Raw genomic sequence first — 15,487 nt, forward strand, 5'->3', positions numbered from 1 at the left:
CCCACTGCGCCACAGGGCTCAGTGAATTTTTGTGTAAGAATGAAAACAATGAACTTGTGACTTATGGTTTTGATGATAAGATAGGATAGATTATAGATGTCCCAAAGATGCTTTTTCAAGAGGCAACTGGACTTCCTGGTTTGTTTGGGTTTTTGGGTTTTTTTGAGGACTTCTCATCCAACAGCTGAAGAAGCTTCTTAGATGAGAAGCGAAATGTCTTCAAAGAAAAACTAGAAGGTCTAGTTGCCTCTTAAAAAAGCATTTTTGGGGGACAACCATGACCTGGATGACTGAGAATCTCATAGATAAGATTATAGAAGGAAGAGTAACATGATGTAACTATAGAGAGAAAGAGAGCTGGAAATGTATTTGTACTTATAATTACTGTGAAGAGTCTATTTATTCCATAAATATAATGTGCTTGGTATTTCAGCAATTAAGTGCTTAGAATGACTAGAGGAAAATGGATAGGAATTGATGTTATTGAAAATAGAGTGAATAAGTAAAGAAAGAAACAATTATTCTCATCAACTAGCAAAGATATCTTGTACTAACACAGAACTGTTCAGAAATATGAGAGATAAGTCCATTAATGTCCTGTTGATAGGACATAATAAACTATAGTATCTACTGCAAAGTTTTTGCCAAAATTTCATGGCAACTCATGGCTGGCCAACTGCACTCAGCATGTAGTCTTCAATGGAACTACATCTAGATAACTACCCAGTGGGGTACTTTAAGGTTCTGTCTTTGAGCCCAGTGGTCTTCAATATCTTCATAAATGACCTAGATGAGGGGATTGAAGGGGTGCTCATCAAATTTCTGTTTGACACAAAGCTGGGGAGAAATTGCTAATTCTTTGGAAGATAAACTCAAATTCAGAATGATTTCGACAGACCTGAGCACTGAGCCCCATATTAATAAGTTAGTCTATTACTAGTCTATTAAGACTAGTAAGTCAAACTAGTCTACAGCTAGTCAGTCAGAAAAAGTGCTACCAGACTTGCTCTTATTTTTGCCTCAGAGCTCTTCTCCTACAGCACTAATATGTTTTACCCAAGATTATCCCTGCGCGGTTTATAACCTGGCTCGATTATGAAAGTTCATGGAAGGTTTGGCCGTAAATGAAAACAAGAAGATCTTCTCAAAATGCAGCTGCTTAGCAATGATTCTTCCCCACCCCAAACTTAGAAGCAGGTATTTGTGCTACTTGGCAAATGTAACATCTAAAACTGTTGGCGGCATACAGCCATACAGCATGCAGTCACTGATCAACCATGATTTTATCTAGTTTTCTTTTAAATCCTTGTGGCAGAAAACACAATAAAGTTCTGCAGAAGAAGCTCTACATAATGAGATTTGTTAAGGTTCAGCTTGAGGTTGCAGCCAATTTGGTACAGTAGTTAAGACATCATGAGAGAAACTGGGAGACCGTGAGTTCTAGTCCACCTTACGCACAAAGCCAGCTGGATGACCTTGGGCCAATTATTCTCTCCCAGCCCTAGAAAGGAGACAGTAATAAACCATTTCCAAAAGCTGTTCCAAGAAAAACTTTAGGGACTTGTTGAGGAGTCAAAAACTTCTCAAAGGCATTCACATGCACATATATGCACACAGATTTTTATGGGACTCATGTGAAAATATCAATAGCTTCAAGTTAACATGCCTGAGATGTACCTGCAAAGAAATTGACAGAAACCATTCACTAAGGCTTTAAGTGTGAACATTTTAACAAAACCTAAAAAAGTTTTCACTAATTTACAAGTTATTCCACTTAGTTTCATGTATATAATTAAATGAGAGCTGGACACAGATCTGCTGACAACAAAGTCAAAATCTCCAGGGTCACAATGCAACTGAAAAAAACATTCACTATAAATAGCATTATTGCATTCGTATTCAATTGCACAATGTTGAACTCTCTGGCATGCAGAAGATCAACTTTAGTCTTAGAGGTTATATTTACACCCACTTGGTATTACAAGGACATTGTCAGCAGCGAAATAAAAATATATTCAGTTGATCCCATAAAATTAGAGATGAATTATCCCATAATTAAGCACTAATCCTGAATTAATTCTTCCTTTTCATTTAAATTGTCATTGTAAATTCCAGTGGCAACATATTTGACATATTGCTCAAATATAAGTAATTATTTTATTTTCCTCAATAAAATATCTGACGTTCATTAATTCTCTTCTATAAATGTGTACATTTTAATGGCTATTTTGTAATACAAAAAAATCCTTGTATATGTATCACTTACGTTGTTGGCAATTCTAACAGTTCCAATTTTTTGTAAGAGATGGGTTTCACTTTAATTTCAGTGGATCATAAATTAAAAATGGATATTTCCATACATATTCTCAGAAACATTTCAGTAAATATAAATTCTTGTAAAGGATATTGTCAACCCCATCTGTCTATCATCTCTCTCCCGCTCTTTCTATTTTTCTCTCTGTTTTCTGTTTTCTCTCTCTCTCACTCTCTCTCTTTCTTTGTATTTATGTATCTATGTATCTATCTTTGTATTTTTCGGACTATAAGACGCACCGGAGTATAAGATGCACCTTAGTTTTTGGGGAGGAAAATAACAAAAAAGATGATTGGCAGGTGGATGGCCTTCCGGAATTCCCCCAATCAGCTGTTCCCAGAGTTGAATTTTAGCAACAGGTTCCTTGGTTGTGAGCTGTGTCTCTGAAGCTCTGTTTGGGGGCTTCTTTTCTGAAGCTCTGTTTGGAGGCTTTTTTTTCTGAAGCTTCGTTTCTGATGCTTTTTTCAGCCTCTGAAACCTCTATTTGAGAGGCTGGGCACGGCTACATTCGGAGTATAAGACGCACCCAGATTTTCACCCTCTTTTTTTGGGAAAAATGGTACGTCTTATACTCCGAAAAATATGGTATCTTCTTTCTATCGCCTTGTCTATCATCTATCTATCTATCTATCTATCTATCTATCTATCTATCTATCTATCTATCTATTTATCATTTATCTATCTATCTTCTCTTTTCTTCTAGATCGATGAAGCGTACATAAGTAGGCATTCTAAAGTTTTACAAAAATTTTGGCTTTATAGAAAAAATGGCATTGTACCCCATGAATCTCTCCCCATTAAGAGACCCAAATGTAATTCTTCCTTTCATTTCGGTGTAAGCTTTAAATTTGAAATTTTCATTAAAAAGAGGTTATTTACAGCCTACCTAATGTGAAATAGAGGGGAGGGGAAAACAATGAAACATTGCACATTCAGTCTGTTGTAGGCTAAATGATAGCTCACTCACTTAGCAACCCCATAATGCATTCATTGTGTTCAGCAGCTAAACAACAGAATTGCTAACTGTTCCGCGGTAACTAAGCATTGTTTTTATTCATATCCCAAGCATGTTTGCAACAGACAAAAAGCAATGACTGAACCGGGGAACTGAGAATTTTGAAAGCTCAGCAGAAAGAAACCTTGACTTATTTCAGCTTCAGATAAATGCTATGAATATTTGTCCGCTGTATGATAACCTTCCAAGCGTTTTTATGTTTCTGTTCAAACTGGAGTCATTACCAAATGCATCTAATAAACAGTGACTCAGCTGGATGTGTGTTTGATCTCAAGCCCAGGTCAGTGAAATATTTTCCCGCCAAATGTTCCAAGATTAAACAAGGTCAGTTGCTAAACAGAATTAGCAGTTTGAGATAATTAGTATCAATGCTGAAAAGTGGCATACTTACTCTCTGTCGATGACAAGACAGGTCACGGGTTCTGCACTAATAACGTTAGCCGTTCTGACATCTTCCCTGAAAGGACAACACCACACATTTTAAACAAAATGGCCAGGCAGTTATCTCTACACTACTATGCAACATTAGGACACAAATGCATCTTGCAAATGAGAATTATGTTTACTAATATATCATGCTTTAAAAAACATTGACAAATAACGCTATTCTAATTTTGCTGCTCTTGAGAAATGTTTATAAACCATTATCAACACGGTAATCATTTCCCCGGTTGAAATGTTGCCCAGAAATGTTCACATTTTTATGCTTTTTCATAAGATCATTTCATTCATCGTTTTCTCACTTGGCAATTCATTTAGCAGAAGCAGAACATTTATATATTAATATGGATCACAGAAGAAGTGTGGATATTTTAGTATAGTGACGTCCACACAATCTATCATTTCTATAAATAGAGAAAGGCAAAAAGCAAACAATTAACGAATCAAGCTGCATTAGATGGGAGGAGACTAATTAATGTGGACCTGCTCTGTTCAGAAAACCAGTGTGTGAAGAAAATAATAAATAGGTTCTAATATGTTTCCTACTTTTGGTTTTTCCTTATGCAAACCTACATAGGTTTCAGTTTGGTATGAATTCCAATTATATCAAGAAAAAAAATATCTTCAAGATATGTAATGTTTAAAGGGACGGCAAAACTTTCTGAAAGAAGTTGTTTTAAAATTTTTAGTCTCTCACCAAACTGCGTAGCTTTGAAAACACCAACTTTTTAACCAAGCTTCTTTGAATACAGAAATAAATGGGACTCAAGTATGTTGCAAGGAAAAATATAGTAACTTTTTTTTTTATTCAAAAAGTTTTACAAAAATTTTTTCCCCTTTCCCCCCTCCCCCCTCCTCCCTCCCCCCCAACGTCCCAGAACAAATATAGTAACTTTTTAAATGTAACTAATTGGGTGTCATGTAGGGCCACGGGTATTGTTACATAATCAAAACAATAAATGATTGTGGCTTAAGAGTTTCGCTTGGAAATGGGTTCGGTGCCCAGAAAATTAGTCAGAACATGCTAGAATGGATTCGAGAGAAAAGGCAATAGAGGAAAATCTTATGAATTTTCATTATCTAAGTGGATTTTGAATTTTGAACAGAACACTAAACGTCTGTTCAGAAAAAGAAATACAAATATATATCAAAATGCGGTATCACTCTGCTGGTATTACAATGATTTATAAGAATATATGCTAATAAATATTCCATCAGTAAATCTGTAACCACACACCACTCCAGATCTGATCAAATCACTTTTCACCATAGAAGAACACCATGTATGTTTTTTAACTTGTTTAGTTATACCTCTCAGGATTAATACCTGTAGGATAAATTTATAAGCATGCAGTCAGTCTTTTTATTAGATTAATCTAAATATTTGTCACAATGCAGCCATTCAGATAGATCCAGTGCTACAGCCTAGCTTAAAAGCACTATGAAAATGCAATCTGGCAATTACTAACTCTGATTTTTTTTCAATCTCAAGATTGTATTCTTCATCACTACTTCCAGAGAGGTAAAATCCTTTCTCAGAATCGCTGTCGCTGTCAGAATAACCCATGGCAATGAGATCAGGTCTACCATTTTTCTCCTGGAAAGAAACCTTCTGTTTCCTTCTGTCTACAGACTCCTTCCCTACGTGCTATACTTGCTCTGGAATTTTACAGACCTTTCCATTTAAAATCTCTAGGGTTGGAAAAGGTCACAGCTGCTCTGGAGGCCTCTCCTATGTATCATTGGAAAATGAAAGCAAAGCATCTGGTAAAGCCACGTGGGAATACTTCTGATCATCAGTATGCTGACGACAACAACAGCAAATGGTTCTCACGAGTATCTACTTTATTTGTTTATTTGTTTTATTTAAAAATATTTATGCTTCAATCTAACCCTTGTTAAACAAATCTGCATGCCATTTTTTTTTGTTATGTTGTATTTATAAAATTAATTGACCCGCTCAAAACAAAAATGAAAACAATGTTGCTTTGAATAGCTCATCCTGGTCATTTCAGTAATTTCCTAGTTCTTAGGAAAATGACATAATGTTCTTCATTATGAAACTGAAATTGTTTGATATAATCGAAAGAATGCTTAAGCTTAAAAAGGCAGAATTGGTTAATGATTTATGCAACTGTTGGAAAATACTTCAAGGTAATTTGACCATTTTAACATTTGGCAATTGAAATATACCAAACGGTGAATAAACAGGATCACTAAAATTAATGTATGAATATGCATTTACTATAATTACTAAAAGGAATATGGATTTTCCTCCAATAAGAAGTGAGGAGATGTTCTTGCATTTCCTGAAATGACCAGGAAAAGCTATTCAAAGCAAAGTTGTTTTCATTTTTATTGAGGATGACAATTAATTTTATACATAGAATACATTCATTTATAGAGATATCTTAATAGTGTGTAAGTACATTGCTTATATGACATAAGTGATAAGGTGAGACAACAGTCTTCAAAATACATGTACCTTTAGATATGGAATCCTATCTTACCCAAATAATGTGACCATAGTAAAATTGGACTTTGGTGACACTTGGCATACAGGACAACATGTGCCAACTGGTACCTTGGTACTCATCGTTAATTGGTTCCGGGAGGCGTGATGAGTACCAAAAATGATGAGTATCAAACAAATTTTTCCTATAAGGGATAATGTAGTGAGTCACAAGGTATCCAACACCGACCAGTTCTAGCTCATGTGTTGAGTACCAAACAAATGATGATACCTGGACAAAATTTTTGTGTCAAAATGTGTTGAGTACCAAATTGGATGAGTTTCAAAGCAGTTGGAAACCAAGGTGCCATTGCATTGTCTTGACCACTTGCAGGGAATGTTTCATGCAATACGGATGTAACAAGAAAGCAGAGAACAAAAGAAATTAGTATAACTCTGGCTATATTGCTAATTACTATAGTCTGAATAAAAATGATCTGTCAAGGACATGTCAATAAATAACCAGTTCTCTTGGACTTTCTTAAAAATAGACCAGTTGGAAGGCTACTTAGATAAGGAATCAATCAGGACATTGCAAAAATAGACCAACTCCATTCAGCCTAAAAGCTCATCATTGCTTAAATGTTGTGCATGTGTGTGTGTGTATACATGCATACATATTTGTTTTCTGAGGTTTTCGCGGGTGTTTGTATGTAGGTCTTTGGTTATTTGGGTTTTCTCCCATGTAAAATTGTTTTTTTTAATTTAAAATTTACAATTTTATGTGGGAGAAAACCCGAATAACCAAAGACCTACCTACATACATATATATATACATACACACACACACACACACACACACACACACACACACACACACACATTTATATATATATATATATATTCGTAGTTTTCACGGGTATAGGTATGTAGGTCTTGGCATATTTGGGTCTTTTCCCGTGTAAGGTTGAGAGTATCTTGGCGATGTTTCGACGAGGTCTCAGTCATCTGGTCAGTGACTTTAAGGGCACATTGGACTTGGGCCAAAGTTGACTTATAAGGACTACTTCTGCTTGGTCCTGTTAGAAAGTAATTACAGGTAATCCTCAACTTAAAGCCATTTATTTAGTGACTGTTCATATTAATAGAATAACAGAGTTGGAAAGGACCTTGGAGGTCTTCTAGTCCAACCCTCTGCTTAAGCAGGAGACCCTGTACCATTTCAGAGAAATGGCTGTCCAGTCTCTTTTTAAAAGCCTCCATGATGAAGCGCCCATAACTTCTGAAGGCAAGCCATTCCACCGACTTATTGTTCTCACTGTCAGGAAATTTCTCATTTGTTCTAGGTTGTTTCTCTCCTTGATTTTTTCCCATCCATTGCTTCTTGTCCTTCCTGGAAAATAGGTTAAACCCCTCTTGTCTGTGGCAACCCCTTAGATATTGGAACACTGCTATCATGTCATCCCTAGTCCTTCTTTTCACTAGACGAGATGTGCCCAATTTCTGCAACTATTTTTCATTAGTTTTAGTAACTAGCTCCCTAACTATAACTGTTGCCATTTTCTGCACTCTTTCCAGAGTCTTAATATCTTTTTTATATTGTGATGACCAAAATTGGATGCAGCATTCTAACTGTGGTCTTACCAAGGCATTATAAAGTGGCAACAGCACTTCACATGATCTTTATTCTATTCCTCTGTTAATACGGTTTACTATTGTATTGGCTTTTTTGGCAGCTGCTACACACTGCTGGCTCATATTAAATGATTGTCCACTAGGACTCGAAGATCCCTTTCGCAGTTCTACTATTGAGCCAAGTTTCACCCAATCTGTATCTGTACATTTTTTCCCTAAGTGTAACTTTTCTCTACATTGAATTTCATTTTGTTAGATAGCACCCAGTATTCAATTCTGTCGCGATCCATCTAGATCAGTGGTTCTCAACCTTTATAGTGCTTTGACCCCTTTAATACAATTCCCCATGATGTGGTGACCCCTTTAATACAATTCCCCACGATGTGGCGACCCCCAACCATAAAATTATTTTCGTTTTGAATTTATCGCGCCTGAAGCCATATTGGCTAGCGATCTGAACTGCTTGCGATTGCCTTGAGAACAGAGGCATTAAAGCGGAGACTCCTCCCCTATTACGTTTATCGTGCCTGAAACCAGATTAGGCTAGCAATTGGGAGTGATTGCAGCTGGCTTGAGAGGGAGACATCAGAGCAAAGATTTCTCTCTTTTTTAATTGATCGCGCCTGAAGCCGAATTCGGCTAGCGATTTGAAGAGCCTGCAGCTGGCTTGTGGAGTCAACCATTGGAGCGCGATTCTTCAACTCGCAAGTATACTTCCCATATTTACGATGGTCTTAGGCGACCCCTGGCAAATCGTCATTCAACCCCCAATGGGGTCCCAACCCACAGGTTGAGAACCGCTGATCTAGATCTTGAGGCTATCTTCTAGGGCGGGGTGTCAAACTCAAGGCCATGGGGCCACTCTGGAAACAGTGAAGGACCAGCCGGTGGTGCTTCTGGCAGTGAAAATGGGGCTCCATTTTTGCTGGCAGAGAGTTGCGATAGGCCACCCAGCCAAAACAAAGATTGGGAATCCATTTTCGGTGGCAGAGCACTTAGGCCACCACCGGTGCCCCCAACACGAGTGACGTCAAGCTGGTTGCACTCATTCCAGCCCCCCAAGGTCAAACATAACCCCCGATGTGGCCCTCATTGAAATCGGGTTTGACACCCCTGTTCTAGGATGCTGGCTATTCCTGCCAGCTTGGTGTCATGTTTGCAGATTTGATGAGCTCTCCTTCTATTCCCTCATTTAAATCATTTATGAATATATTGAAGAGTATTGGGCCTAAAACAGAACTTGAAATACCCCAGTGGTTACTTCCCTCCATTTAGATGTAGTTCCATTAAGGACTACACGCTGAGTGAAGTTTGTCAGTCAGTTACAAATCCATCTGGGGGTAATGTTGTCTATCCCACATTTGTTCCAGCTTTCTGTATAAGGTTACAATGGCACTGAAAATAAGTGACTTATGATGGTTTTTCACACTTTAGACCAGGGGTCTCCAACTTGTCAACTTTAAGACTTGTGGACTTCAACTCCCAGAATTCCTCAGCCAGCAAAGCTGGCTGAGGAATTCTGGGAGTTAACCACAAGTCTTAAAGTTGACAAGGTTGAGACCCCTGCTAGACCATGGCAGTGACACACACACACGCACACACACACACACACACACACACACACACACACACACACACACACACACACACACACACATTTATATATATATATATATTCGTAGTTTTCACGGGTATAGGTATGTAGGTCTTGGCATATTCAGGTCTTTTCCCGTGTAAGGTTGAGAGTATCTTGGCGATGTTTCGATGAGGTCTCAGTCATCTGGTCAGTTGGACTTAAGGGCACATTGGACTTGGGCCAAAGTTGACTTATAAGGACTACTTCTGCTTGGTCCTGTTAGAAAGTAATTACAGGTAATCCTCAACTTAAAGCCATTTATTTAATGACTGTTCATATTAATAGAATAACAGAGTTGGAAAGGACCTTGGAGGTCTTCTAGTCCAACCCTCTGCTTAAGCAGGAGACCCTGTACCATTTCAGAGAAATGGCTGTCCAGTCTCTTTTTAAAAGCCTCCATGATGAAGCACCCATAACTTCAGAAGGCAAGCCATTCCACCGACTTATTGTTCTCACTGTCAGGAAATTTCTCATTTGTTCTAGGTTGTTTCTCTCCTTGATTTTTTTCCCCCATCCATTGCTTCTTGTCCTTCCTGGAAAATAGGTTAAACCCCTCCTGTCTGTGGCAACCCCTTAGATATTGGAACACTGCTATCATGTCATCCCTAGTCCTTCTTTTCACTAGACGAGACGTGCCCAATTTCTGCAACTATTTTTCATTAGTTTTAGTAACTAGCTCCCTAATTGTAACTGTTGCTGTTTTCTGCACTCTTTCCAGAGTCTTAACATCTTTTTTATATTGTGATGACCAAAATTGGATGCAGTATTCTAACTGTGGTCTTACCAAGGCATTATAAAGTGGCAACAGCACTTCACATGATCTTGATTCTATTCCTCTGTTAATACAATTTACCATTGTATTGGCTTTTTTGGCAGCTGCCACACACTGCTGGCTCATATTAAATGATTGTCCACTAGGACCCGAAGATCCCTTTTGCAGTTCTACTATTGAGCCAAGTTTCACCCAATCTGTACCTGTACATTTTTTCTCTAAGTGTAACTTTTCTCTACATTGAATTTCATTTTGTTAGATAGCACCCAGTATTCAATTCTGTTGCGATCCATCTAGATCAGTGGTTCTCAACCTTTATAGTGCTTTGACCCCTTTAATACAATTCCCCATGATGTGGTGACCCCTTTAATACAATTCCAACCATAAAATTATTTTCGTTTTGAATTTATCGCGCCTGAAGCCATATTGGCTAGCGATCTGAACTGCTTGCGGTTGCCTTGAGAACAGAGGCATTAAAGCGGAGACTCCTCCCCTATTACGTTTATCGTGCCTGAAACCAGATTAGGCTAGCAATTGGGAGTGATTGCAGCTGGCTTGAGAGGGAGACATCAGAGCAAAGATTTCTCTCTTTTTTAATTGATCGCGCCTGAAGCCATATTGGCTAGCGATTTGAAACCTGCAGCTGGCTTGTGGAGTCAACCATTGAGCGATTCTTCAACTGCAAGTATACTTCCCATATTTACGATGGTCTTAGGCGACCCCTGGCAAATCGTCATTCAACCCCCAATGGGGTCCCAACCCACAGGTTGAGAACCGCTGATCTAGATCTTGAGGTTATCTTCTAGGGCAGGGGTGTCAAACTCAAGGCCATAGGCCACTCTGGAAACAGTGAAGGACCAGCCCATGGTGCCTCTGCCAGTGAAAATGGGGCTCCATTTTTGCTGGCAGAGAGTTGCGAGGGGCCACCCAGCCAAAAACAAAGATTGGGAATCCATTTTCGGTGGCAGAGCACTCGGGCCGCCACCGGCACCCCCAACACGAGTGATGTCAAGCTGGTTGCACTCACTACAGCCCCCCAAGGTCAAACATAACCCCGATGTGGCCCTCAATGAAATCAGGTTTGACACCTGTTCTAGGGTGCTGGCTATTCCTACCAGCTTGGTGTCATGTTTGCAGATTTGATGAGCTCTCCTTGTATTCCCTCATTTAAATCATTTATGAATATATTGAAGAGTATTGGGCCTAAAACAGAACTTGAAATACCCCAGTGGTTACTTCCCTCCATTTAGATGTAGTTCCATTAAGGACTACACGCTGAGTGAAGTTTGTCAGTCAATTACAAATCCATCTGGGGGTAATGTTGTCTATCCCACATTTGTTCCAGCTTTCTGTATAAGGTTACAATGGCACTGAAAATAAGTGACTTATGATGGTTTTTCACACTTTAGACCAGGGGTCTCCAACCTTGTCAACTTTAAGACTTGTGGACTTCAACTCCCAGAATTCCTCAGCCAGCAAAGCTGGCTGAGGAATTCTGGGAGTTGAAATCCACAAGTCTTAAAGTTGACAAGGTTGGAGACCCCTGCTTTAGACCATGGCAGTGTCCCAGGTTCATGTGATCACATTTTGCAACCTTTTGAACAAGGAAAGTCAATGAAAAAGCCAGATTCACAAAACAACATGTTACTAACTTAACAACTGCAGTAATGCATTTAACTGTGACAAGAACGGTTGTAAAATGGGACAAAATTCACTTAACAACTGTCTCACTTAGCAGTAGAAATTTTGTCTTAATTGTGATTGTAAGTTGAGGACTACCTGTATTAAGAAGCTAAACTAATGCCATTTTAGCAACAAAGTTCGTGCTTTGCTATTATACAGTACAGAAGCAAAAGAGAAAAGTACATAAATTAGAAAGGAATCTAAGGCTAGTGCTCTGTTACTATGAGCATCTAATGCGCATAGTAACAGAGATAAATATGTCAATTAGTGAATGAGAAATTAGGCTAGGAAAGTAAAACTTGTAAAATCTAAAGCTAGAAATATGCAGATCTGTTGTTTACACCGATCTGTAACATGGCTTTGTATCCCTTGCAAGGGCCAATCACACTCAATACTAAATGCTTTTGCCTTGTGTGCTAAATAAAACTTTTGAACTCTGAATTATGGCATCTGACATTTTGACCAAAGCATGGAATGAACTAAGGGAAGAAATTCTTCTAACTGTCTTAGACCACTGAGATAATGGCTGAATAATGTTAGCTTCTGTATCCAATACCTTCTAATACTAACTCCAGGCAAATATGAATCAGGAATACATTTTTCTTCCCAAACCCTACTATGATATCACTAAGAGATTTTAGTTAAGTGTCTGTGTTTGTGTCTTCATGTCTTGGGTAATTCTGCTGGAAATATGGAATAGCACTTAGGCTTATTATACAATGCTTTTACAGCCCTCTCTAAGCGGTTTACAGAGTCTGCATATTGTCCCCAAGAATCTGGGTCCTCATTTTACCGACCTCAGAAAGATGGAAGGTTGAGTCAACACTGAGCTATTCAGGATTGAACTCCTGGCTGTGGGCAGAGTCAGCCTGCAACACTGCATTCTAACCGTTGCCCCACAATGACTAACATTCTTCACTCACCCCGCCCTGCCAAAATGAAGCAGTACCAAAGATGTGTGTGTGTTGTGTGCATGTGTGTTGTGTGTGTGTGTATAACAAACTTGGAAGAGAAAAAAGAATGTAGGAATTTTATGGGAAATAGAGAATTTGGTGGGAAAATGACTCTTATGACTAATGAAGAAACAGAACAATGGAGAACACAATCTGAAACTATCTTGTAATGGAAGCTGTAAACTTTATAAGCCAAGGCTTTCATTGCTGAGTACCATATGGTACCATGGAAAGAAACAGCGAAGGGAAAAAAAGTTGTATATTTCCTGCACTAACATATATAATTTATGACACCATATGCCATGTTTTCTAACATTTTCATTGTCACTGAAGCCCTGCTAAGTGTAGCTCTTCAAATGAACTCCTGATTAAGACAGTAAAGCTGCAGTCTTCTGACATACACAATCTGTGCAAAGCAGGTGGCTATCCCTGAACTGACAATATTATTATTTTTTTTATCCACCAAATCAGATTCAGATTATACAGTCAGCAGGAGAATATTATGACAGTGGTATGTAATTCATAACCATCAGCCAGCCATCAGGATCAGACCCTTCTAAAATATCTCCTTTATCATGATTTAGTCATGCGACTCTCTGTGATCCCCCCCTTTTTTTTTAGAAACTCTCTGTGCTGTCAGATATTTTACTAAATCCCTTTGCTGAGTAACATCACAGAAGCTGTAGTGCCAAACTGTATTTATTTTTCTTTTACATGTGTTAACAGGAACACATTCTCTTGTGCCTGACATATATACTAGACAAAATAAACTAAATATGTCTTCTGCCCTAAACTTCAATGTTCCTATTTCTACCCCTAATTTTGGAAAAAACTGGATTGAAAGCAGATCCTGCCCCAAGAATTCCTTCCCTGCTCTTTAGACCATATCTATCTATCTATCTATCTATCTATCTATCTATCTATCTATCTATCTATCTATCTATCTATCTATCTATCTATCTATCATCTATCTATTTACAAGAACAAGGAAACAAATATCAGTATAGACATAGACATGGACACATGAAAAAAAATTGGCACACACACAAAAGGATATAAATAAGCAAAACATAGCCATAAACACATAGAATGATTACATATAAATGGGGACAGTAGGACAGGGACAGTAGATACACTAGTGTACTTATGCATGCCCCCTTAGGGACCTCTTAAGAAACATGAAAGGTCCACGGTAGATAGTTTAAGGTAAAAGGTATGGGGATTAGAGAGACTAACAACAGGAACAGGTAGAGTGTTCCAGACATTTACTACTCTATTGCTGAAGTCATGTTTCCTACAATCAAGATTAGAGCGATTTACATTGAGTTTGAATCTATTGATATCCCTTGTGTTATTACGGTTGAAATTGAAGTACTCATTTACAGGTAGAACGTTTTGGTAAATAATCTTATGAACTAAGCACAGGTCGGAATGTAGATGGTGTAGTTTGAGGCTATCCAGACCTAAAATTTCAAGCCTGGTGAGATAGGGAATTTTATTTCGAGCAGAAGATTTGATTACTCTTCTAATAAAATATCTCTGGACCCTCTCTAACATATTGATGTCTGAAATACAGTGAGGGTTCCAGGCAGGTGAACAGGTTTTATATGCCTTAGTTTGAAGTATAGCGTTACCAGAGAGAAAACTTCGCAAAATAAGATTGACAACTCTTAATGCCCTTTTTGCAATGATGCTACAGTGAGCTCTGAGACTTAGATCTTTTGAAATGAGTACTCCTAGGTCCTTGACAGTATGGGTCAACTTTTAGATCGTTTCCAACCAGCAAATATTTGATGTTCTTATTTCTATTGCCAATATGAAGGACTGAGCATTTATTATATATTTGTTATACAGTATATTACTTTTTATACTGGGGATGTGGTGGCTCAGTGCTTAAAGACTCTGAGGTTGTCATCTGGAAAGCTGACAGCCTGGAACCAAGACTCAAGCACCACGCGACAGGGTGAGCTCCCGGTTTTGCCCCGTTTTCTGCCAACCTAGCAGTTTGAATGCATGCAAAGGTGAGTAGGTAAATAGGTACCACTTTGATGGGAAGGTAACAACGTTCCATGTACTTTGACATATCATTATGATGGGCACAGGACCATGGAAGTATCTTTGGATAACTCTGGCTCCCTTGGCTAAGAAACAGAGGTGAGCACTGCCCCCTAGAATTGGACATGACTGGATAAGGGAAACCTTTACATTTACCTGTATGTTATTTTCGAATCTGCTAAATAAAGGATCTGTTTCATTATCTAATGAAGATAATGGGAGATCAAAACAAAGCAAACTTAAGGAAAGAGCTACCAAAATACTTTCAGCATGTCAATTGTCCTACCAGAGGCAAGAATACTTTAGACCACTGCTATACAACACTAAAAGATGCTTATTGGTCTTTACCACGAGCAGCTGTGGGACACTCTGATCATTGCATGATTCGACTTGTATCTGCTTACAGACAAAGACTTAAAACCACAAAACCAACAATTAAAACAGTGAGGACCTGGACTGAGGAGGCAAAGTTAAAGCTACAGGCCTGCCTTGACTGTACTGATTGGAATGTTTTCGAAAATATCTCTGCAG

The 15,487-nt window shown here is 38.4% G+C and overlaps 1 protein-coding gene across 4 annotated transcripts in view; it reads right to left on the bottom strand.

Moving 5' to 3' along the window:
• Window positions 1–15,487, bottom strand: part of PRKG1 (protein kinase cGMP-dependent 1) — a 1,075,924-nt gene that overhangs the window by 130,225 nt on the left and 930,212 nt on the right. For 3 of the 4 annotated variants that reach the window (XM_058187717.1, XM_058187716.1, XM_058187714.1), the window contains one exon: window positions 3,721–3,786. In XM_058187717.1, the coding sequence (XP_058043700.1) occupies window positions 3,721–3,786 (66 nt within the window). Of the gene's footprint in view, window positions 1–3,720; window positions 3,787–5,239; window positions 5,410–15,487 lie in introns of those variants that run through there. The other variant, XM_058187715.1, reaches the window with a different exon arrangement.

The sequence above is a fragment of the Ahaetulla prasina genome, chromosome 6 (assembly GCF_028640845.1).
Source record: "Ahaetulla prasina isolate Xishuangbanna chromosome 6, ASM2864084v1, whole genome shotgun sequence".
NCBI lineage: Eukaryota > Metazoa > Chordata > Lepidosauria > Squamata > Colubridae > Ahaetulla > Ahaetulla prasina.